A 27745-nucleotide genomic window follows, 5' to 3' on the forward strand; every position below is an offset into this window, starting at 1 on the left:
CTACATGCGTTAAAATGCGTAACTGCGGGGATGGGGGTTAACAATAAAGCAATCTACATCCTAATTATCCGTCCAGACATCTTCATTCATCAGTGTTTGTAATTAAAACGAATTATTTCTAATTTCAAATTTATTACAACAGATATAATTTACATCTTTTACTACATTTATTTGATAGAAAAAATTACAATAATTATTTGTTTGGAAAATAGTAAACCGCCTTTAGTGAAACCATTTCTTGTTCGCAAGTGTTCTCACTTCATGTCAAACATTATTTTTTAAAAAGGACCCCGTGATGATGATTAATTCAAAACCATCTCCTTTATCATAAATGACTTTTTTGATGGATGGTCTGTCATCTGTTAAAAATTAGGAAAAAAATAAGAATCAAACTAATGCTTCATAGAGTTAAAAGCATATTTGTCATTAAAAAAAGAAAACCAAAAAAACACCTCAAATAACCATAATCATGGAAATACAAAAAGAAAAAAAAAACCGCGTTATTATGATATAATGATGTTTACCTAGTTACGTCTGACCATCATGGTGGTCCCCTTTATAGATGTCCCACTCTGTACTGTGGGAGACCATGGGGCAGCCCAGTCTGAGGAGGACCAGGGGCCGTTAAGGTGGGCGTGGTGACAGTGGTTAAACCACCAGCCTCCTCTAGTGTAACTGTAAGCAGCACTTAATATCACTCCACCCGTCGTTATCCCCGTCCCAAGTGGAAAATGACATTCCAGACAGATCGTGGCTTCTCATGCTGTCTCCTGTAATACAATATTATAACAATATATGTAATGGACAACCTGTATATTTTATTTTATTTCGAATTCCAATTTAGTCCGTAACTTTCGATTTCTCTATTTTCCAAATTTATCCGAATGATACTTTACTATGATGTTTACCAAAAATGCACGAGCGCCATATTCAGTGTAAAGTTGTGTTCTACATGTTTTAACTGAAAGTTATTGAAAGTACCAGACATACATCACGGTAATTATCTATTGATTGTTTATTACATGCTGCCGGCTGTTTATATTTACTCGTTTCGTTTAATTGAAGTAGGAGTTTCTAATAATATCAATGTTTACAAAGTTAAATGTAAGGAGCGCTTTTCATGTCATGATTTCTATGGATAAAAGGTTATATTATGTGTACATTTAGTATTGAGTATTATTATTCATTATGTTTAAATTTATTTTGTAGTCAATCTATGTCAGACACATCGAAGGATTTCTATGTGAATATAAATAAAGGACATTGAATTGAACCTGTACTGTCTTTGGTACTAGAGAATAGAGAACACAACATTGACGTGATTCCGTCGCTGAACGGTCCAGGTTATGAGCATAATGCCTGCTACAGAAGAAACAGAACCGGGAACACGAAACAGAAAATTGACTGAAAAAGGAAGAGAATATAAACATGAACAGTACAACAACATTTTCAGAACACTGAGGTTAACAATTGGTGCGATTAGACAGCTTATTTCTGATAAAGAATCTCCAGAAACAGTAAGAAAAAAGTATGCTTCTTGGCTTGAAGATTATGAACATTTTCTTGTGATATTTGATGAACTTGTACCTCAATTTATTGACGAGAATGAGAAAGAAGAATTGCTTAAGGCTCAATATGACTATGATGTGTTCCTCATGAACTTCAAGAAAGAAATAGAAGAGTTCTTTTCCTACGGTCACCAGAGTATTAAGGAGGAATCACAAAAGTCCAAGTCTCACACATCTATAGCTTCCAGTATTTCGTCCAAACGCCTTAAAGAGGAACAAAGAGTAGCTGAGTTGAAAGCTCGCAAAGCGGCACTTTCACATAAGAAGGAACTAGAGTTAGCAAAGGTGAAACTAAAACTTGAAGAAGAAGAGTTGGATTTGAATACAAATATCGCTATTGCGAATGCTAAAACAGAAGTTCTTCAGAAATATGAAAGATATGAGGATGCTGATTTGTGTGATGTTGATTCTTATATTCATATTGTTAATCCTAGAACATTAGCGCCAAAACCAACGCCAAAAACGCCTTTGTTTCATAGTGACTTTGCGTCAGTACCGTCCTTGTTTGAGAGGCCTTTGAATCCGAATGCAGAGACATTCACACCCAAGCGTGAAGAAATTCCTCCACTTGACCTTCATTGCCTTGATATCAAAACAAAACCACAGATATCTGAATCAGACACTATACAGTGTGTCGTACAATATCTCCGAAAACCGGTAGCAGAAATAAGGAAATTTGGAGGAAATCCATTAGAGTACAGACGTTTCATCAGACAATTCAATACTAAAGTTGTAACGAATACTAAAGACAATGATGAAAGAATGAATTATCTGGAACAATTGACTTTCGGAGAAGCACACAGAGTAGTGTCTGGATTTAGTCATATGTCGGGAGACAGAGGCTACACAGCAGCTATGAATCAACTTGAAGAGCGGTACGGAGACAATGAAGTAATCGCAACAGCATTCATAAAGAAGGCGTTAGACTGGCCAGCAGTGAAGGATGCAAAGATGCTAGATGAGTTCTCCTTGTTCCTGGTGGAGTGTCAGAATGCAGCTGAAAGCATCGATAGTGTTTCTGTATTAGACTATTCAGATAATATAAAGAGACTTATGACAAAACTTCCTGTGTATATGCATGATAGGTGGAGAAATGTTGTGCTGAAAACTAAGGAAACCAAGAAAACAGTGAAGTTTAAAGACTTTGTTAGTTTTGTGAAAACAGAAGCTAAGAAATCGAACGATCCCACATATGGTAACGCATCTATTGGTGGAAATTCCAAGAATCAGGATCGTAACCAGAAGAGAGCTGTCGCGTCTACTGATGTCACAAGTGAAGTACATGTACAAGACTTTAAAGTACGAGAACAGAAATGTGAATTCTGTGAAAGTAGTACCCATGCACTGAATGACTGCAAGAAGTTTGTAACCAAAGGACTTCAAGATAGATACAACTTCCTGCGAAATAATGGACAGTGTTATGGATGTCTTAGGAAAGGCCATGTTACTAAAAAATGTAAAGCTAGACTTCAGTGTTCCATATGCAGCAGACGTCACCCTACGATCCTACATGACCCTACGAAATGTGTAGCAAAACCCACAGATGAAGAAAACATTAATCCTGTGTCAACGGATGTCAAAACTACATGCAAGATCTCTAAACCTCAGATCAGTGCCTTTAGTGATAAAGGGGCCGGAGAAACAACCTGTGCTATGGCGATTATTCCAGTGAGAGTAAAACTGAAAAATAAACCATATAGCATAGAAACTTATGCATTCTTTGACTCTGGCAGCAGTGTGTCATTTTGTACAGAAAACATAATGCATAGACTTGGAGCAAGTGGGAAGAAGAAACAAATCACCATAAAAACAATGGGGGATTCCCAGAAACTAAACACGTACGTCGTCAGTGGGTTGCAAGTATGTGGACTTTCGATGGAGCATATTATAACTCTACCAAATGTGTACACGAAAGAATGCATGCCCGTATCAAAGGAACACATTCCAACACAGCAAGAATTAAAACGGTGGCCACATCTGTCAACGATTCAAACATCTGAAATTGATGCAGAAATTGGAATTATGATTGGGAATAATGTACCTGATGCTTACTCTCCATTCGAGGTAATTGCTGGGCCAAGCGGTTCTCCTCATGCAACAAGGACTAGACTAGGATGGATCGTATGGAATGTCATAAGGGAAAATGCATCAGATACATTTGACGTAAACAGAGTGGCTATAGAAGATGCTCAGGAAAGAGACAGAAACTTAGAAAAAATGGTGAAAGATTCCATAAACTATGACTTTCCAGAACGTCTTGAAGATGATGTGAAAGAAAACTCTTTAGAAGGTAAGAGCTTCTTAACTCAAGTTTCAGAATCGATTCACATTCGAGATGGTCATTACTCGATTGGACTTCCGTTTAAGGATCCTTTGATTCAGTTACCCAACAATATCATGCAGGGATTTCAGAGACTTGAGAGTCTGAAGAAAAAACTGATAAGGGATCCAAAGGTTAGAAATGACTATGTGACTTTTATGAACAAACTGTTTGAGAAGGGATATGCGGAACCTGTTCCCCAGAGTCAGTTACAAAGAGAGGACGGCAGAGTATGGTACCTCCCACACCATGGAGTTTATAATGATAAAAAACCAGGGAAAATCAGAGTTGTGTTCGACTGCTCTGCAGTTTATATGGGGATTTCACTAAACAGCCAGTTACTCCAAGGACCCGACCTTACAAATAGTTTACTTGGTGTACTTTTAAGATTTCGTCAGGAGAAAGTTGCTATTCAAGGAGATATTGAAGCAATGTTTCACCAAGTATCTATCCCTGAACAAGATCGAGACTGTCTAAGATTTCTATGGTGGAAGGACGGCAATCTGGATGCCAGCCCTGAACAATACAGAATGAAAGTTCACATCTTTGGAGCCACTTCCTCTCCTACTTGCTGTAACTATGCACTACAGCAGACAGCTAAAGAATATGGTTCTGACTTTGACTCTACAGTTGTGACCACAGTACTCAGGAACATGTATGTAGATGACTGTTTGTCTTCGGTTGATACAGAGAAGAAAGCAGCGTTACTCATTGAAGATCTGTCTACACTTTGTAGTAAAGGTGGCTTCCATCTGACAAAATGGATAAGTAATTCCAAACAAGTGTTAGAATCTGTTCCAGAAGAAGATCGAGCCAAAGATGTGCAGAAATGGAACCTTGAAGGTGAAAGTGAAACACTCGTGGAACGTGCACTAGGTGTGTACTGGCTTGTTAACAGTGATCGTTTAGGATTCCTGATAAACATTAAAAATCAGCCAATGACCAGAAGAGGAATTCTATCTATAGTGAGTTCAATATTTGATCCTCTTGGTATCGTATCACCTTTCGTGATGACAGCAAAGACACTTCTTCAAAAAATGTGCAAAAATTCAGTTGGATGGGATGAAGAGATTACAGGAAGTCAACTAAAGGACTGGAAAAATTGGCTGACACAAGCAAAGGAACTTGAAAATGTGACACTTGAAAGATGCTACAAACCACAGGACTTTGGGAAGACGACATGTCAGGAGTTGCACTGTTTTGCCGATGCAAGTGAAGTCGGAATTGGAGTTGTGATATATCTACGATTCGTCAGTGAAACTGGAAAAATCCACTGTTCCTTTGTTCTTGGGAAATCAAGGGTGGCACCATTAAAAACAGTGACAATACCGAGGCTTGAGTTGACGGCATCAACCTTAGCAGTGAAATTATGCAAGATAGTCACAAAACAGTTGGATTACCAAATTGATCAAGTTTACTTCTGGACAGATAGCATGTCAGTTCTTCGTTATATAAAGAACACGAAAACTCGCTTTCAAACATTTGTCGCAAATAGGCTTGCCATTATTCATGCAGCAACTACAATCAACCAGTGGCACTATGTCACCTCGAAATTAAATCCAGCAGACTGTGCATCAAGGGGAATACCAGTAGTGAGTAGATTTCTAGATTCAGCATCATGGTTCAGCGGCCCTGAGTTTTTATGGAAACCAGATGTTTCATGGCCATCTACTGAAATCGCTAGTGACTTGTTAGAAATTGACAGTGCTGAAATTAAGGAGAGTGTCAACACAGCAGTTGAGACAGAAACAGTGGAAGGAATGGAAAGATTACTCCGGCACTTCTCTTCATGGAAGAAGCTGAAAACAGTGACTGGATGGCTACTCTTAGCACGAGAAAACCTCAAAATAATAGCAGAGAGGAAAAGTGAACAGAGATCAAGAATGGTATCAAAGGGATTTACAGAAGAGAAAATACAAGAATTGGAAATGAAGGAGAAGCATGACAGATTGAAAAATGCTAAACAAACTGAAAGACCTTCATTAAATGCAGACATTCTTGACAAAGCAGAAACAAACATTTTGAAGTATGTGCAGATGAAGTATTTTGCCCAAGAATTTAAAGACTTGAATTCAAGTGAAAATGGAGTTGTGAAAAGGTCATCAAAACTAGCCAAGTTAGACCCAATTGTTCATAATGGAGTTCTACGTGTAGGCGGTAGACTTAAGAAACTGGATACAACTCTAAACAGTAAACATCAAATAATTATTCCTAAAGAGTCTGTATTAGCCAGATTGATAGCAGAGGAAGCACATAAATCTGTCGGACACTTGGGGAAAAATTCAACGCTGGCACGTATCCGTGAGAAATATTGGATTCTTGGTATGTCATCAATTGTGAAGTCAATCATTTCCAGATGCGTTATATGCAGAAAATATCAGGCACCTGCTTTGAAACAGAAAATGGCGGACCTTCCCAGCGAGAGACTAAAAGCTGATGACCCCCCCTTTACTCGAGTGGGCATGGATTATTTTGGTCCGTTTGAGCTTAAAAGAGGAAGAAGCATAGTAAAACGATATGGTGTCATATTTACTTGCCTATCTTCTCGAGCTGTACATTTAGAGGTTGCCTTTTCCTTGGATACAGACTCCTGTATTGACGCCATTCGAAGGCTTATTGCACGTCGAGGAAAACCAACTTATATACTGTCTGATAATGGAACAAATCTGGTAGGAGCAGAACGTGAGCTAAGAACAGCACTGAATTCCTGGAATACGAACAGAATTTCTAGTCAATTATTACAGTCAGGAATTGAATGGAGCTTTAATCCACCAGCTGCGTCTCACTTCGGAGGAGTATGGGAACGCCTCATTAGGATAGTCAGGAAAATCATGTATTCTGTTCTGCATGAACAAACGATTCATTTGGACTGTTAACCTTGTTTTGTGAAATTGAAGCCATCATGAATGGACGACCTCTTACAGAAGCTTCAAATGACCCAAATGACCTTTGTGCACTAACGCCAAATCATATACTACTCATGCGATCAGGAGAGAGTTTTCCCCCTGGAATTTTCCATGCATCGGACAACTACGCAAAACGTCGATGGAAACAGATACAGTATTTGGCTGATGTGTTTTGGACGCGTTGGATCAAAGAATATGTACCCCTTCTCCAACAGAGGCAGAAGTGGCTGAAGCAGGAAAGAAACTTACAAGAAGGTGATTTAGTTCTCATCGTGGAAAACACTCCAAGAAACACATGGAATCTTGGCAGAGTGCTAGAAGTGATAAAGGACAAGTATGATGTTGTGCGCGTTGCAAGGATAAAGACAGTGTCTTCCATTCTCACGCGACCAGTCACAAAGCTTTGTCTTCTTTTGGAAACAGATTGTGAAAAAGAGAGAACAAATCAGTGAACCTCCGTGCAGTTAAACGTAAAGTGATTGAACTCATTTTAGATGATTGTTTTGTCCATTTTTGATTTATTAAGAAATATGTTTTTGTAAAAACACATTTAGGGGCCGGTGTAATGGACAACCTGTATATTTTATTTTATTTCGAATTCCAATTTAGTCCGTAACTTTCGATTTCTCTATTTTCCAAATTTATCCGAATGATACTTTACTATGATGTTTACCAAAAATGCACGAGCGCCATATTCAGTGTAAAGTTGTGTTCTACATGTTTTAACTGAAAGTTATTGAAAGTACCAGACATACATCATGGTAATTATCTATTGATTGTTTATTACATGCTGCCGGCTGTTTATATTTACTCGTTTCGTTTAATTGAAGTAGGAGTTTCTAATAATATCAATGTTTACAAAGTTAAATGTAAGGAGCGCTTTTCATGTCATGATTTCTATGGATAAAAGGTTATATTATGTGTACATTTAGTATTGAGTATTATTATTCATTATGTTTAAATTTATTTTGTAGTCAATCTATGTCAGACACATCGAAGGATTTCTATGTGAATATAAATAAAGGACATTGAATTGAACCTGTACTGTCTTTGGTACTAGAGAATAGAGAACACAATATAAATAGACACAACAGTCATCTCCAGTCAATCTGTCATTATCTTCTCATGCTGTCTCCTGTAATACAATATTATAACAATATAAATAGACACAACAGTCATCTCCAGTCAATCTGTCATTATCTTCTCATGCTGTCTCCTGAAATACAATATTATAACAATATAAATAGACACAACAGTCATCTCCAGTCAATCTGTCATTATCTTCTCATGCTGTCTCCTGTAATACAATATTATAACAATATAAATAGACATAACATTCATCTACAGTCAATCTGTCATTATCTTCTCATGCTGTCTCCTGAAATACAATAGTATACCAATATAGATAGACACAACAGTCATCTCCAGTCAATCTGTCATTATCTTCTCATGCTGTCTCCTGTAACACAATATTATAACAATATAAATAGACATAACATTCATCTACAGTCAATCTGTCATTATCTTCTCATGCTGTCTCCTGAAATACAATAGTATACCAATATAGATAGACACAACAGTCATCTCCAGTCAATCTGTCATTATCTTCTCATGCTGTCTCCTGTAACACAATATTATAACAATATAAATAGACATAACATTCATCTACAGTCAATCTGTCATTATCTTCTCATGCTGTCTCCTGTAATACAATATTATAACAATATAAATAGACACAACATTCATCTTCAGTCAATCTGTCATTATCTTCTCATGCTGTCTCCTGTAATACAATATTATAACAGTATAAATAGACACAACAGTCATCTCCAGTCAATCTGTCATTATCTTCTCATGCTGTCTCCTGTAATACAATATTATAACAATATAAATAGACACAACAGTCATCTCCAGTCAATCTGTCATTATCTTCTCATGCTGTCTCCTGAAATACAATATTATAACAATATAAATAGACACAACAGTCATCTCCAGTCAATCTGTCATTATCTTCTCATGCTGTATCCTGTAATACAATATTATAACAATATAAATAGACATAACATTCATCTACAGTCAATCTGTCATTATCTTCTCATGCTGTCTCCTGAAATACAATAGTATACCAATATAGATAGACACAACAGTCATCTACAGTCAATCTGTCATTATCTTCTCATGCTGTCTCCTGTAACACAATATTATAACAATATAAATAGACATAACATTCATCTACAGTCAATCTGTCATTATCTTCTCATGCTGTCTCCTGAAATACAATAGTATACCAATATAGATAGACACAACAGTCATCTCCAGTCAATCTGTCATTATCTTCTCATGCTGTCTCCTGTAACACAATATTATAACAATATAAATAGACATAACATTCATCTACAGTCAATCTGTCATTATCTTCTCATGCTGTCTCCTGTAATACAATATTATAACAGTATAAATAGACACAACATTCATCTTCAGTCAATCTGTCATTATCTTCTCATGCTGTCTCCTGTAATACAATATTATAACAGTATAAATAGACACAACATTCATCTTCAGTCAATCTGTCATTATCTTCTCATGCTGTCTCCTGTAATACAATATTATAACAGTATAAATAGACACAACATTCATCTTCAGTCAATCTGTCATTATCTTCTCATGCTGTCTCCTGTAATACAATATTATAACAGTATAAATAGACACAACATTCATCTTCAGTCAATCTGTCATTATCTTCTCATGCTGTCTCCTGTAATACAATATTATTACAGTATAAATAGACACAACATTCATCTTCAGTCAATCTGACATTTTCTTCTCATGCTGTCTCCTGTAATACAATATTATAACAGTATAAATAGACATAACATTCATCTACAGTCAATCTGTCATTATCTTCTCATGCTGTCTCCTGTAATACAATATTATAACAGTATAAATAGACACAACATTCATCTTCAGTCAATCTGTCATTATCTTCTCATGCTGTCTCCTGTAATACAATATTATAACAGTATAAATAGACACAACATTCATCTTCAGTCAATCTGTCATTATCTTCTCATGCTGTCTCCTGTAATACAATATTATAACAGTATAAATAGACACAACATTCATCTTCAGTCAATCTGTCATTATCTTCTCATGCTGTCTCCTGTAATACAATATTATAACAGTATAAATAGACACAACAGTCATCTCCAGTCAATCTGTCATTATCTTCTCATGCTGTCTCCTGTAATACAATATTATAACAATATAAATAGACACAACAGTCATCTCCAGTCAATCTGTCATTATCTTCTCATGCTGTCTCCTGAAATACAATATTATAACAATATAAATAGACACAACAGTCATCTCCAGTCAATCTGTCATTATCTTCTCATGCTGTATCCTGTAATACAATATTATAACAATATAAATAGACATAACATTCATCTACAGTCAATCTTTCATTATCTTCTCATGCTGTCTCCTGAAATACAATAGTATACCAATATAGATAGACACAACAGTCATCTCCAGTCAATCTGTCATTATCTTCTCATGCTGTCTCCTGTAACACAATATTATAACAATATAAATAGACATAACATTCATCTACAGTCAATCTGTCATTATCTTCTCATGCTGTCTCCTGTAATACAATATTATAACAGTATAAATAGACACAACATTCATCTTCAGTCAATCTGTCATTATCTTCTCATGCTGTCTCCTGTAATACAATATTATAACAGTATAAATAGACACAACATTCATCTTCAGTCAATCTGTCATTATCTTCTCATGCTGTCTCCTGTAATACAATATTATAACAGTATAAATAGACACAACATTCATCTTCAGTCAATCTGTCATTATCTTCTCATGCTGTCTCCTGTAATACAATATTATAACAGTATAAATAGACACAACATTCATCTTCAGTCAATCTGTCATTATCTTCTCATGCTGTCTCCTGTAATACAATATTATTACAGTATAAATAGACACAACATTCATCTTCAGTCAATCTGACATTTTCTTCTCATGCTGTCTCCTGTAATACAATATTATAACAGTATAAATAGACATCACATTCATCTACAGTCAATCTGTCATTATCTTCTCATGCTGTCTCCTGTAATACAATATTATAACAGTATAAATAGACACAACATTCATCTTCAGTCAATCTGTCATTATCTTCTCATGCTGTCTCCTGTAATACAATATTATAACAGTATAAATAGACACAACATTCATCTTCAGTCAATCTGTCATTATCTTCTCATGCTGTCTCCTGTAATACAATATTATAACAGTATAAATAGACACAACATTCATCTTCAGTCAATCTGTCATTATCTTCTCATGCTGTCTTCTGAAATACAATATTTTAACAATATAAATAGACACAACAGTCATCTTCAGTCAATCTGTCATTATCTTCTCATGCTGTCGCCTGAAATACAATATTATAACAATATAAATAGACACAACAGTCATCTCCAGTCAATCTGTCATTATCTTCTCATGCTGTCCCCTGAAATACAATATTATAAAAAAATAAATAGACACAACTGTCATCTCTAGTCAATCTGTCATTATCTTCTCATGCTGTCTCCTGTAATACAATATTATAACAGTATAAATAGACACAACAGTCATCTTCAGTCAATCTGTCATTATCTCTGTCTGGAGTGGAGAAGGACATTCCAGACAGATCTGTATAGATATTACCTGTGTCTAACAAACTGTCTCCTATAGATGGACAGGAAATATATCATAGAGGTAATGGGTTCATATATATTCAATCTAGTCGATAATAATACTGAGGTACATTAAGACAGATGGATTTGCATGCTGTAAAGAGAAAAAAGTATTTATTTTAAGTTATACACACTATATCTTGCGTCAGTTGAAATACAGTTGGGAATTACTATATTTTGTTTACTAATAAAAGTTACGAAAATAATGTTAATTACATAATTAAAACTGAACGCGTTATTAAGATGTCAAATTAAAATTATTTATCATCTTGAAAGGAAAGTATTGCTTCTATTTAAATATTCATTTCCTGACTCCGTCGCTTCTTTTAGATTGATAAACAAACAAGAAAAACGAGGTGGGCTGTTTGGGATATTTTTTAGCGGAGTCATTTTAGGTTATTTTAGGGGGGGTGTTAATATTGGCTTATTTTGGCGTTTTGATGATAGTCCGCTAAAATTTTAATCGTTAAAATTGTAAGTTCCCTTCTAAGTTTATATCTGTAAATAGCTGAAGCTCTGTGTCGGCTAAAATTAATTACGCCAAAATTAATGGCATACCTTTGAGCAGATAAAACCCGCTATACAGTAATTAATGTAATCAAAATCAATCATCTACTCGTTATGACACATTATTTTACTCCTTGTATAGCTTATAAATAGTCTCTAATAAAATACTACCAAAAATCTAAATAAACTGGGCGTTCAATATCTTGACGTTTTATTGAACACTGAGTTTGTATTACGAGTCTGCCCGAAACATTCCTTACGAGCGTTTAATATCGAACGCCCCGTTGTTATCAAAAAAGTCGTCTGCATGGTCAAATTCTCAGAGTTAAATTAAAGAAAGGAAGTGACATCTAGGTTATATTTGTTTATTTTTTACACAAAAAATGAATTTATTTATTAAAAAATTAAGAACGAATTAGACAAATTACAAGCTAATTAAGCAAATCAAATTGAATACCGATACCACAAAAATGATTTATTTCAGATTTTTAGCTAGAATAATTGTAACATATTATTAGAAAATGTTTAACTTTATGATAAAGAAGTTTTTGAACTTATATTTGTGAATATTGGCGCTCGTTGGTTGTACAAATGCACTTGTAAGTTCGTGCATTTGTACAGCCAACTTGTGCAAACATGCACTAATATGAGTTCATATTATTATTATATAGCTAATAAATAATCTCTGATAAAATACTACCAAAATCTAGAGAGATATAGCGTTCAATATCTTGCCGTTTTATGGAACGCTGAGTTTGTGTTACGTATACGAGTATCCCTGAAACATTCCGAATACAAGCGTTCAATATCGAACGCCCCGTTGTAAACAAAAAATGTCGTCTGATCAAGTTCTCCAAGGCAAAGTAAAGAAATGAGGTGGCATCAAGGTAAGATGTGTTTATTTTTACACAATAATGAAATTATTAATTAAAAATTTAGTACGTATTGGACCCACTAAAACATAAATAAGCAAACTTAACGCTTGGTAGGGTCATCGGAATGATGCAATATTGAACACTTACAGGACAGGCGTTAATTTGAAATCCGATACTAAAAAAATCATTTATTTGAGTTTTTAAGTTGAAATAATTATAACAAACTATGAGCAAATGTTTTAGTTATGTAATAAAGGAGCTATCGAATTAATATTGTTAGATATTGGCACTCGTTGGCTATACAAATGCACTCGCAAGCTCGTAAATTTGTACAACCAACTTGTGCCAATATTCACCAATGTAATTTCAATAACTCCTTTATTTTTCTATAGCTGATAAATAGTCTCTGAAAAAATACTACCAAATATCTAGAGAATTTTAGCGTTCAATATCTTCACGTTTTATTGAACGCTGACTTTGTATTACGTATACAAGTCTGCCCGAAACATTCCTAATACGCGCGTTCAATATCGAACGCCTGTTGTAAACAAAAAAAGTTGTCTGGTCAAATTCTCAAAGCTAAATTAACGAAAGGAAGTGGCATTTAGGTAAGATGTGTTTAATTTTCACACAAAATAAAAATTATTTATTAAAAATGTAGTACGTATTAGACCCATTAAAACCTAAATAAGCAAATCATATCGCTCGGTAGGGTCATCGGAATGATGCGATATTGAACGCTTATAATTACAGGACAGACTTTAGTTTGAAAACCGATATCTAAAAAATGATTTTAGTTTAGTTTAGTTTAGTTTGCTTTTTTTAGTTATAATAGTTATTACAAATTAAGTGGAAAAGTTTTGCTATATAATAAAGGAGTTATTGAACTTATATTGATGAATATTGGCAAGGTCGTGCATTTGAACAGCCAACTCAAGCCAATGTTCACCAATATAAGTTTAATAACACTATAATATTAACTTTCATTAATTATTGCTGTCTATAATTTCCCGCGGACACGCATGTCTACATTTATATACTGTTTATACACTTCAGCTATCATTATTCCTGAAAAGGCCTAATTCTTAATAAGATATTACTTAATTGTTTTTTTTTATTACGACTTCTTTTGTAAACTGTTGTGAAAAAGTATTATTTTTTATTACCCTCCATGTGTCTCAAATCATTTTGTTTTTCACAGAAATCGGTGTTTATGTACGGCATGTAAATCTTTAATATACAATACAAAACATTGTGTAGTTCTTTTTGCATCCTTTCCAATGTGACGAACAATCTTTGCTTGGTTTGTTTCACATAAGAGTTTAATTTAAAAAAAGACATGTTTTTTATAAAGGTCACTGGTAAAAGGATATGTGGAAAAAAGGATCTAGTAGATACTTTGTCTTTAGAATATATGACGTCGCGCACGGTGTTGGTGTCAAAAAGTCAATAATTACTATTACGGCGGCATATGCGCTATTTCCATAATTTTAAAACAATTCACTATATGAAAACTATATATCATTCGGTCGGTAATTGTATATTAAATACATTTTAACAAAAATATTGATTAAAAAAATCCAACTATCAAATATATTAATTCGACTATTCAATCGATTACGTCAAAAACGCATGTAGATAGGTAACAGGAGCGTCGCACACGCAATAGCAAAATATTGATAATTTCCATAAAACAAACAATACAAACATCAAATTTAGCAGAAAAGTTCAAAATATGCTGTAACTGATGTAAAGTTTTAATTGTGATTGTGATTCTGTCCAATCCGAATGTTGTGAACGTGTTGTTCAAAATGCAAGACAGGAATGTAGATAAGTGTTATCCGAAGAAATTTTGAAGGAACATGAAATGTCATCGGTAACTTAAAACAATAATTTCATGAGCAAAATCAGTTTTGAAATGGCATGTCAATGATCCTATTTGTGTGCAAGGAACTATATTTTAAATAAGACTGAAATTTTGTGTTGATATGTATGTTGGGTTTCTGATATTAAGCCGATTTATTGTGGGGACATTAACTAAGATGGTGTGTCACAAAGTTTGTAAGATTCGTAAAATGGCAAATTTTGTAATGCTGGATGAAAAATTGATGTTGACAATTATTTTAAATTCTACAAAATGTTGCCATGTTATTAAGAAAAAGATCTCTAGACAGAATTTTGACCTGCAGTGCCTTAAATTTTAATAACAATTGCCGTCTTACATATATGCACTACATGTAGCTATACGTCATATTGAATTTGACGGCATAAACGTCACGTTAAAATGCTACACCCCAGAAATGACTTACATTTTAAGAATTTATTTTTCTAATTTCTAAACATACCAATAATGATTAATTAGAAAAATAATTTTAAGTTTTAAAAGCTGCATTTATATATGAAAGTAAAACATGTGCAGTGTATACTTCATCACTGTATCGGTATAAATCCTTCTCAGAATCGGTACAAAAGTATTATTCAGAGTTCGAATAAAGACACGAGAAAAAAATCACACAAACCAAAATTCATGCAAGGATATGATTTCAAATTTGAATTAACTCACAGTAAAGTGTCAACTCTATTTTATGCTGGTATAAAATTTTCTATACATGGCGCATTGCATTGAATAATCCAATATTGAATAAGGGTTAGGGGTTGTCGGATGTAGTAAAAATGTATTGAATTTCATTACAAGACGGGATAGGACTTTGAACGAAAAAAAAAAAAAATAATTGAGTGCTAAATCAGCAACATATCTACAATCGTACAATTGACTGAAAACAAAGGAAAGATTCTAGGGCCTACTGATATGGAATTTTTTTGAATTTATCTCAATAAAATAAAAGGCATGTAAATTTAAAATGCGATGTTGAACAAGTTTTGTTATATCAACCAAGTTTTTTTTTCTTTTTTTAAATAAGGCAAACCATGCTCATACTTTCCTCCCGCAATATGCATGCAGAAGGGTGCAGATAATTTAATGACACGTGTTTTCAATTACCTGCATTATAAAATTGGCCGCATTACTGGGTTTTTATTTTTCCTCCATAAAAATGTTAGCAAAAAAGTAACGTCAAATAAATTTTCTAGAACTTCACGTAAAATAACGTCATTTTGACGTTACCGAAACTGACACCAACACCGTGCGAAACGTCTATACATGTATAATGTATACACTACAAATCTTCTAGAAGTATAACAATTTAAGAATAAGTGTTATTATAAATCTTCTTAATTTATTTCATTTTCATTTAACAGTATACAATTTACTGAACAGTTATGCAACATACACTTAATGTTCACATTAGAAATATAACGTACCTTTTCCCCACAAGCAACTTATATTGCGATATTTCTTTCTAAATCTCAGCCTAAATGCATATAACATTTTATAAAGCTTAGAATTTTTACCTATTTTATGAAATTTTAGCATATATAAATAGAAGGGAATTGGCGTTAAATGGAAGATTAAATGTTTTTGATTGATCATTGTTAAACGCCAAGTCAGCAATATTTCAGTCAAGTTTCGGCGAAAAATGTTTTTTTTAAATTGAAAATTGGCTACTGGATATTCTAGTTACAAATAATTCTAATGTTATCCCATAATCATCTTTTCTGATTTTAGAACATATAACGTAAATTTTCTACTACTTAGCAATGTCTAATTCTATGTCCCCAAAAATTGTGAATTTACCTACATATGACATTATGAAATGTTAAAAACATTTAATTAACAAGGAATCAGAAAATTCTACAAAGTATAAAATAAGATTATGTATTATTGACTGTATACAACAACTTATTAATCTTTCCATAATAAAAAGTTTAGGATAAAATACGTGATTTTTATCCAGTTTAATGAAATTAAGTTGAATACACTTACCTAAAGTTCCCGTGGCAGCTCCTGCAAGAAATAGTTGATATTTCCCTGCTTCGTTGGAAACAGAGAATCGGTCGTACATTTCATACAGCGTTGTACCATTCTGGAGAGTTATGGTCACATAAAGGGATGAGGTTTTTTCCTTTGTTAACTGATGGATGACGTCATTTCCTGTATCAAGATATATTGAAATCAATCAATTATTCTAATGCTGCAATCATATTAACAGACGAATTATGTGAGTAAAATTTACAAAAAAAAAAACATTACTGAGTAAATTATTTGAATAGAAATATATCAAATACAACATTAATTTTAAATATTTAAAACAGAAAAGAGTCCGTTAAAAAAAAAAACACTTCTTGCTTTTCTTTGTCACTAGCATGTTTTTTCTTAGTCTTAATGTTCTTAAAATCATTTTTATTAACATGAACTAAATTAGCTTTAGAAAATTTCTGACGATTTTTAAGGAAGTATATGCATTAAGTCACTATTTATATATCCCTGTTAAATATATCAAATTCGTATCTTAGTTGTTTTAAAAATTGGTGAACTACAAAATCTTATTTAGGAAATCAACAACACACAGTCAATAGAAATCTCCAGTACATTTCAATACGTTTTTACTACTAGTAATTTTAAAATTTAATCCTTCATTCGCAACTATTTTAAAAGTTTTTTTTCCTAAAAAAAAAGGTGTTTGCTTTATTTGGAACCGGATCAAAGATTACTATTTACCAATCCAGACTTCCGCTTCCGGTGAACCAAACCCAATTTTATATCTTATCCAGTTCCTGTCAAAGCTCAACGATCCATCCATCCGTTTTTGAATTGTCTTGAAAAGATATATAACAGTTGAATTATTTTGAAAATTAAGATATATTTGCATTAGAACTTTAAAGTGGAAAAGGCTTCTGTTCTCTTACCATCCCCTTAGTAAGAAATTCATTAAATTATTATATATTCCTACCCAGAAGAACATCAAATATAAATTTAAATAAATTTGCATATTTAATTGTCAAAATTAACAAACTAAATCTCAATCGAATTACAGGGGTATACTATATAAATATACTCTCTCGCACTCTGAATAAGAATTCCAATCTAATTTATTTTACAGGTTGAATCTAAAGTCCGAACCCCAGATTAATAAGTCAAAAACAAAGTACTGGTTGATACAAAATACCTATCTCCTCGGGAACATAAAATCTTAATCAAATTACAAGTGTACTGTATACATTATTTAAAAAGCTGTATAAATAAACAACACACCGTCCATCCCCCTCCCATTGTAGACATGTCACAAAACACCTTGACAGGAATGGAGCGGATCCCATAGGGATAGATATCGTACACGCCGCTATTATTGAGACCTTGATAAAGAATATCCTGACAGTCTTTAGCGAGAACTAAAACAAGAAAAAAATAGATGATTTTATTTTGTATTTATATTTCGTATTCTAGTATTCTGTATATCACATTACAAGATATAGGCACACAAACATATTATGATCAAATAAGAATTCTTTGAAAACTGAAACAAAAGCTATTGTGAATAGTTTGTTTTGCTATTCTTAAAAAATGTTTTCTAAAAATCCATGTAATATTTGAAATGATTTGCTAAGCAGTACTAGAACTAGATGTACTATGAGCACTGAGATCACTAAATGATATTGTCCCCTCCCCCATTTGCTTATAATGATTAAGTCCATGCTTTGCTCTTGGAGACACGAAAAGTGTCAAATTCAGGAAGTAAAATAGGAAGTGCAAAATGGCATTTTATAATAAGGAATCTGTGCGTAGCATTGTTTAGGCTTGAAAAAAGATGACGGGGCCTAATTTATACGCGAAAAGTTTACTGTGACGTCATACAAAAATATGACTTTCATGTATTTCTCATAATTCCTGAAAATGAAATAATTTGCATTTTGTAACTGTATTAGCATAAAAAACAACAATAAAACTCATCAATGCATCTTAAAAATTTTGCTAGTTAAATCCTATGTAGCTGGTTATAAACAAAACACTTATCGCAATTAAGTTGTAAATATGACGTCATTTTGGTAAAAATGACGTATTGCATGTGATTGATGAATCTTTTTTAACAATGAAAAATGCATTTTATTATTAAACGGAATATTGTTTACAGTTTTTAAAAAAATCGATTAATACAATGCATATCCTTTGTTAAGTGCGATTATTCATTGACTATCAAGAGAATGTATTTTATTAATTATGTCGTGTTTTTAAGTACAAGTTACGTATATTTACAATGAGATGCCTCATAAAGTCGTACTTTCGCAAGGGCATACACTTAATAGATCTTAACCATTTTTTGAATATAGATAAAGGATATTTTTCTTAACTTGAAAAGTGCTGCTGCTTTCTTTAAATCGAGGGCGTGATTTTATAAGTATACAAAATATTTGGTAAAAGTCAAACATATTTCGACATTGGCTTATTTACCTGAAAATTTAACTATTAAAATTAGAATTTTATTCAAAGCAGCAGCACTTTTCAGAACCTACGAACTATGCAGAAACAATTAATAGCTTGAATTTTTAATTTCAACTAGGGTATGCCCTTGCGATATTGAAATTTGTTCATGACCTACATTCAGTACACGAACTATGCATTCATCACGTGACTGTCCATTGATAGGACCAAACTTCATACAGTACAGAGTGGGTTATACTATGCTATTTCCATAAGTGTTTCAGTTCTGTGATAATAAAACAGCTTAATTAAAATAATTTCAGTTTTAAAAAAAACCACTTTTTGCATGTCTATTTTCCGTTGATTTCTCATAGTAGGCCTTAACAGTGCTGCGCGAAAATATCATTTTATTTATCCTGTGGTGTAGGAGGAGTTTCGGATAAGAGAGTAGTACCCTTCAATATCAAGAATGGCAGTGTCAACGTTTGCTATAGTAAACCCGAAATATATGTCCGATCAAAAAGTAAGTAGGGATGTGCACAATATCATTATGTAACAAAGATTCTGTAAAAATTTCATTAAATTTCATTCAGTGATATAAAAGTAATTGATAATAAAAGATGGATACTCGAGAAGGAATTGACACAGACGGACGAACAGCTAGACAGACGGACGGACATCCCGATCACTTTATACCTCTCCGCTTTTCAAGCGGTGGCAGAATAATAATTTCCTGTATAAGATACTTTAACTAGCCATGATTATTTCAATTTAAGCATAAATACTTCCTAACAACCAATCGAATGGTCGTCAATGATATTTTCTGACATGAGTGACTTAAATGTATTTTTTTCTGACACGAGGGTTGAATTCACAGAAGCAAAAGAGAGTTGCCATTATAAGCATACAAATGCTTTGTAATGTTTTACCACTGTTTTGGATATTCTGCTCCCGTATTAATTGAAAACGTTTTGTCAGTTTCAAGATTTTATCCCCTAGTTCCGGAATTCATACAAATGAGAAAAGAAAAACTAAACAAAAGCTGGAATTACATTCACAAAGTAATACGAGTACTATACATTTACATTCACAAAGCAATACGTGTACTTTTGTGTTTCTTTAACGTTAATAATTTCAATAAATGATATTTTTAGGAAAAAATGATAAAATTTTAAATTTTGATAGAGAAACGCAAACAAAAACGCAAACAAAATCACCTTTTACTATCACTATTTACTATTCACTATTTAAAATTATTCCACAAATTTTTTTATAAAAAAAATATTTGAAGAAAATCGCATGTGCACTGGGAGAAATCTTGAAATTCAAAATTTTATTTCACATCAAGGTCTCCGTCTAAGGATTTGCTCTGAATTATGCTTTGATTAAATATGATTTTTTAATAGTTTATAGTTCAAAATATTTTTATCCAGTACTCATGTCAGCAAAAAGCAAATCTATATATAAAAATAAGAATTCAAATTCGACTTAATAGGGGTAATGCTTTAATCTGAGAAAGAATACTACCGTATATTGATATTTTTTTAGATTGATGAGGAAATACTTTCTGTAAGACAACTTTTCCACCTATACAACTATAGCCCAAGATCCTTTTCTTGCACTTTCAGGGATTTATAAAAGCCATTATTTACACATAAAATGTTAAACGTTCTCATCGTTATTTCTTTGATGTAAAGGAGCCCGATCGCCAAGATTGCTAACCCTTCCGTTGCACCTGATCCCACTTCTGATTTAGAGGTCATAATTTGATCTGCATTTCATTTGTATTGTTTGAATGGAGTTTGGAGTATGAATACTGTTTGTTATCATTTTCATTTCCCAAAACAATATCTATAAATGATAATACACACAATCAAAGTATCTCCAGCCCTCCTCCTCTGATGTTGACGACATGTGGAGTTTCTTGTGGAGCCGACACTTCTTCAATCCATCATTATAACCAAACACACCACAATCTTTCTGACACTTCTCAGTGCAGTCTTTGAACGATATGGAATACTCTCTTAAATGTTCTTGTTCCGACTTTTTATCGTCAAAGTCCATGTTTCTGGCATATATCCGAGAGAACATGGCAGCGAGAGGCACTGTAAAGCAAGCAACAATTAAAAAGACATACCAAAGCCTGTTCATACTGTTATCTGTGTATTACACTAGTTGTACGGTTTCTGTAAAGAAATTGCGAGCTAATTTTCACCCTAGCTGGTTTAAATATAAAAGCCTCAATGCATTCCGTACCAGTGATTGGCTGATTGTTACGTATATCACTATCTCTGGTAGATCGATTTTAGAACAAGAATGACTGAATCTTGGTCTAATTATTAAAATGATACATTTGATTATATTTTAAATGATATCCGTTGAATATAATCACGATGCCGGTTCATTCTTCTTTCTGTCCGTCAGGCTCTTAAGATTTGGGGAACCCATCTCTAATCCACAACACCTTTTATAACACTGAATGAAATTTAATGAAATTTCACAAAAGCTTTGAAACATAATGCCGTTGTACACGTCCAATTTATAGATCGTATACATACAAGGATTGCTTCAGAAAATTGGAAATTTCTACATATTTTATTTATCTATTTGTGAGAATGATTGAAAATAACAAAGAAAAAAAAACCATTTAGTATTTTTAAAAGTATTATAACAATAATAAGTATTTGAATATTACTGATAGTAAAATTCATTTAATATAGAAATGGGTTTTTGGAAATGCAGGGGAGATATGTACTCGTTTATTAGTGTTTTAATTTTAATTGTTAAGGATGAATAACACGATTTATCTTCATAAATCAGCAATAATTCTCAAAGAATTACATTTTAATTGGTAACTTGAATAACATTTACCACACATAGCGGAAGAATTGTATACGAACTTGTCATAAGGTTAAAATTTGAACAGAATAATTTTGTATAGAATTAAATAGAAAGTTAAACAAAGTCTCATGCTATCTAAGCAATTAGGAAATACTACGATTTCTTTATATTTTAGAGATTTACTACTAATGTCATTTCAAATCATAATCAGTCAAAAAATGAATATCAATTTTTGCATCCATTTTTTTTGTTTGTGTTAAGTACCCTTAATTTAAAAAGTGAGGTAAAAGCATATTCTGTATATTCTGTAAAGACTATATGAGTTTTACTGGTTATATCGGTATTTACTTTTTAATAATATTGATGATGTGTTGATTTCTTGTTAATGGTGATATTGTTAGACACTGTGGAAATTCGATCAAGTTTTGCTAAAATCTCGGAAATACACCGTACTACAACACTGCTTTAAACGCAAAAGTATAATACTGATACAGGCTTCAAAAGGAACGACTCTACTTTACCGGTCCCCAAAATAAGGCGCCAAAATATACGAATGCCTTATTCGTTACTCTTATATAGTACGACGGCGTCAGCCGTCGTAAAATTGAAAAATAAGCGTTTGGGGGCATTTTTAACCCCAAATTCGTAACGTTCGTCAAATTTTACAGTTAAAAACTTCGTTTTAAACGAAAGTTTTTAACCTGAAAACAAAATGTTACATTAAAACACTTACGTTTACATAAAATAAATCAGCTGTTCTCTAAAATGCCGTTGTCATCATTGCGCGTGCGGAGTATGCGCAGTAGATTGACAGGTGAATTTGTAAACAAATGCACGTTGCGATATGCCATACAAATTGAAAGACCTTCGGAAAATATTTGAAAATGTCGAAACAATTATTGACTGGTTAATTCAATTAAATTTTTTGATTAATCTGAAAGACTGCAAATTTTGTGACTTTGGACGTTTTGGATTAGGAAGGGACACTTCATTCAGTCGGGACTGTTACGTGTGGAGATGCTTCAACAAAAAGTGTCATAAAAAGGTATCAATTCATAATGGATCATGGTTTGAAAATCACAATTTAACCTTAGAACAGATCCTGTATATTACATATTTCTGGGTTCACAAGTGTAACCAGGAATTTGTTATCCACGAACTGGAAATTAGTAAGAGAACCATAGTGGACTGGTACAATTATTCCAAAGAGGTGTGCGACGTGATTTTACAAAAAACGGAAATAACATCATTGGAGGCCCCGGGATTATTGTCAAAATCGACGAAAGTAAATTCGGGAAAATAAAATTCCACATAGGTAGGCGTGTCGACGGGGTTTGGGTCGTAGGTGGATTTGAACGGGATTCCAAAAAGTGTTTTTTTCACTACTGTTGAGGACAGAAAAGCTGACACATTAGTTACCATCATAAAGCAGCACATCAAACCCGGAACAATAATAATAAGTGACTGTTAGAGGGCCTACAGTTCCCTTAACTCAGAAGGTTTCACTCGCCTGATTGTCAACCACTCTATTAACTTTGTAGATCCCGACTCCGGTGCTCACACAAATACAATAGAATCCACCTGGAGAGCTCTCAAAAAATCCCTACCATCGTCAATTTATCATTGAATAGAATGCGGACTGACGTTTTTAATACCAATTGTTAGTCCATTATTTATACACTGAATTGACGAAGGATTTTTTCCGTTATTTCCTGATTATGACAACGAGCACACGGCGGGTGTGACCGGTCGGCAGGGGATGCTCACTCCTCCATGGCACCTGATCCCACCTCTGATGTTTCGGAGGTCCGTGTTTGCTCTGCTCTTATTTGTATATTTGTGTAATAGACGTTGAGATTGAATACTGTTCGTTATTTCCATATCCTTCTACCCAAAAACGGATCCCAGAAAACGCTCTACGACAGTTATTTCTCCCAGTACTTCGTACGAAAGTTGTATTTAAACGACTCCCCAGACCCTTTCCTTCGCTTTCTCAAATTCATATCGGAAGTTTACAAACCAAACAAAGCCGACTTTATCTCTGATACCATTCCGCCTTTAAAAAACCAAGAACGCCACTAGTTGATCTCAACCCAACCCTCAATAACAGCCTAGATGATTTTCAGATTTAAGGTAAGAATTCTTTGTTGTTGATTTACAGGAAACATTTTCGCCAACATTTTACAAGCGAAATCAAAATGGCCGCCGTAAACTCAGGAACTTAGCAATGGGTGTGACGTCGAAGTTTTGCGCGTGAGTCTAGATGCTGGGGACCGTAAAGTAAAGTCTACCCCTTTAAAATGATGTAAGCAATCGAATTTCCATAGGCATGAGAAATTTAAGGAAAAAAGAACCTCCATGAAGCTTGATTAAAAGTGTCACCGCATTTTGGAAGGTCAATTATTTTCTCGTTCACAAATTAAGTGTTAATTGACGTGGACCACCAGTGCACATGCACTTTGTTTTACGTTGTATCTGAAATCGAAACATTCCATGGAAAGACAGTTAATATTTTGAAAAATCATTATAATATGATGATTAGAAGGTGCGAGAGAAGACCTTGGTTATTCTTTGGAATAGAAATGAAGTGAAAGGGCAGTTATCTGCAGCAGGTGAGGACGAAATGCTCCTTCAAAGTGATGTCACATATCTAACCTGACCTTACTTTGAAATCTCCCCAGGATTTAACAATTTTCCAGAAATCCCTTATGACCATTAGGGTACTAGTAATTGAAAAGAAGTGAAATTCTCCAGTATTGTTGCATATCGGCTCAATTTTAAAAAAAAATATGTCTAGATCTAAGGCTTGCTTTTTTTAAGTCACGATAATTTTGAAAGAAAATCCAGAAAATTTTGGATAGACAGCCGTATCATGGGTTTCTCATAACAAAACAATATTGCTATGTTGTCAACAATATTTACATTCTTTTGTATTTTGCGTATACAAAACACCATAACATGGACAGAGGGTCAAAAGTTTCAAATATACGTTTAGCTTTGACGTCCCAAATATTGAACGCCGTAACGAGAAACGTCAGAAGAAAAAAAAAATACAGCTTGATGAGTTGCAGATCAAGTTTGAATATTGTTCCGCTTCAATGATTTTTTAAGGAATTACGACCTTTTCAATTTTTCAGGGTTTTCACACTTTTCTCCTTAACGCTTGAATATATTGAGCTGATTTTAGCATGGCACATCACCTTTATAAGTTTATAGATCAAGTTTGCATTTAATTCTGCTTAATTGATTTTTGATACAGTATTTTTTTTTTCTTTTACTTTTATATTTGGATTCATTAGAGGGTTCGTGTTGCACTAAATTTATGTCGTGATGCACTAAATTCATGTTCTAAACGAGATTGTCATGATTTGAAACTTGCTGGATATCTTTTAACCTTGATTAGTTTTAGATTAAGATGCATTTCGCTTTGCTTCATTGATTTTTGGAGGAATTATGGTATTTTTATTTTATTTTATTTTTTACAATAGGGTTCACAATAGGGTTCGTGATACACTAAATTTATGTTTTGATGCACTACTTAAATTAATGTTCCTAACGAGATTATAGTGATCTGAAACTTGCTGGATACCTTTATAGTGACAACGATAGATCAAGTTTGATTTTTTCTGTTATAAAATTATTGTTTAACAATGTCAAAAAGCTGCTCTGATCAGAGCATTTGTGTGTGTCAAATGGCATTCAAAGACGTCACGAGTCTTTCTTTGTAAGGAAAAGCCAATACATTAAATTCATATTCAAGCAATAACTGAAATGTCCACATTTAAAAGGGCATGGAAACAGATTCAGCTAAAATTTCAAAACTTATTTTTCCATTTTTACTAATATGAAACTAGGGTCTTTCTAATGATCATAAAAAATTTGAAAGCCAGTTGTCCAGATACAAGACAGATTTAGAGCTCCTAACCTTTGTTATGTAAACAAGGCTAGTGTCATGTTTTTGTTTACACAGGTAAAAATACTGAAATATGTTCATTTAAAGTAGATAATTTCAAATAAAAGTTAATTTTAAATACGATTCGACAGTTACTATTGATTTGCTGAACTTAATTTTGTTATAAATATAATCTTTTCTATATGTTAACAAAAACAAGGCACGAGCTTTGTTTACATTTTGAAGAACTTGAAGTTCTGTATCTTTTTTGTTAATCAACAGATGATGTTCAAATTTTTGCTAAACAATAGATGATGTCTTAGGTAGGAATTGTAAACATTAAAATTGGTTTTAAAAAATCTGTTGGAAGTGTGTCCAGGCCCCTTTAAGTAACAATTTCTCATACAGATGGCTGTAATAAAATGACACCATAGAAAGAAATAGGTAACTCGGTCGGGGACATTACTATCAGAATGCTTTTTTTTCTTTGGTTTTTTTTTTTTTTGATATTTGTATAAATCATGCATATATTTTAATGGGTTTTTGGAACAAATGGCATTTTATGGCACAAATTAGTTATCTCCATAATAAAATAGGCATCTATTTGCTTAATTAGCTAATACTTATTTAATATCAATTCCATTTGTTTGTTATTATGTGGCGTTATTTAAATGTAATATTTATGAAAACTTAATTCTCTCGAGGAGGTTTGATACCTTTGCTTACTTAGATGTATTAAATCCTTTAAGTGTGTTGTGAATTAATTATGTTTTAAAATACGACTGACGTAAACAAGTCATTTTAACACAAAATTTAAAACATTGATTATTGTTTGATAGCTGACTTAACATTTCGTTAAATGGCTAAACTTATCTTATATTAATGCTGACAATTAACTTGTGTCTTCATGCGTGCACCATTAGGGCAATGGATCTGTACAGTAGAAGAAATTTTCCTTTTCAGTGTTGAATAATTCAACTATCATCACTACTCATAATTGTTCGCCAAACGCCGTGAGTCTTTTCCTTGGAGTCTTCTATTAAATAGGTAAAATTGCTTCAATGAAATTTAAAAATATAACGTTCTTACCGCCTATATCTTATTTTGTGTTTTAGAAAGTATATTTAACACATTGTACATATCAATATCGTGTTCAGCCAAGTAAGACTAAAGCAGAACTCCCAAGGTGATTTTTTTTTGTTTACTCGGCTAGGTTATGGACTGTTACTTAAAGGGATGAGTTGTTGGGGGGTTTTATTTGTTAACTGATGAATTACGTCATTTCCTGTTAAAAGATTTTTTGAAATCGATCAGTAATTATAATGCTGCAATCATATGAACAGAAAAATAACGTGAGTAAAGTTTTGAAAACAGTATTCAGTAAATTATTTGAAAAGGAAAATATTTAATAAAACATACATTTTATATATTCGAAACAAAACAGGAGTCAGTTAAAAAAAACGCATGTGTTTTCTTAGTCTCAATGTTCTTCAACTTATCTTAATTAACATGAACTAAATCACCTTTAGAAAACTTCTTGCTGTTTCTTTTAGGAAATACATGGATCAAATTATTTATCCCTTAAATATATATAAAATACATATCTTAAGAAATCAGTTTTTTTAGAAAAAATAAGTGAACTAAAAAAAAAGATTTAAGGTCATTGGCAACGCAGGGTTTCCGGAGAAAAAAGGTTTATACATAGGTTTTCTCAAAAAAAGTCAGTGAGAGTGATCTCCCGTATGGATTTCTCTAGG

The 27745-nt window shown here is 33.1% G+C and overlaps 1 protein-coding gene across 1 annotated transcript; it reads right to left on the reverse strand.

Moving 5' to 3' along the window:
- Positions 1 to 666: 666 nt before the first annotated feature.
- On the reverse strand, positions 667 to 21360 carry LOC134230107 (fibroleukin-like; the record flags this gene model as incomplete). The annotated part of the gene is made up of 5 exons (XM_062711892.1): positions 667 to 770; positions 16823 to 16990; positions 17558 to 17654; positions 18092 to 18228; positions 21127 to 21360. Coding segments are annotated over 5 exons (740 nt in total), but the record flags the coding sequence as incomplete, so codon positions are not given.
- Positions 21361 to 27745: the final 6385 nt, after the last annotated feature.

The sequence above is a fragment of the Saccostrea cucullata genome, unplaced genomic scaffold (assembly GCF_032062105.1).
Source record: "Saccostrea cucullata isolate Sc308-1 unplaced genomic scaffold, CSIRO_AGI_Scuc_v1 ctg9881, whole genome shotgun sequence".
NCBI lineage: Eukaryota > Metazoa > Mollusca > Bivalvia > Ostreida > Ostreidae > Saccostrea > Saccostrea cuccullata.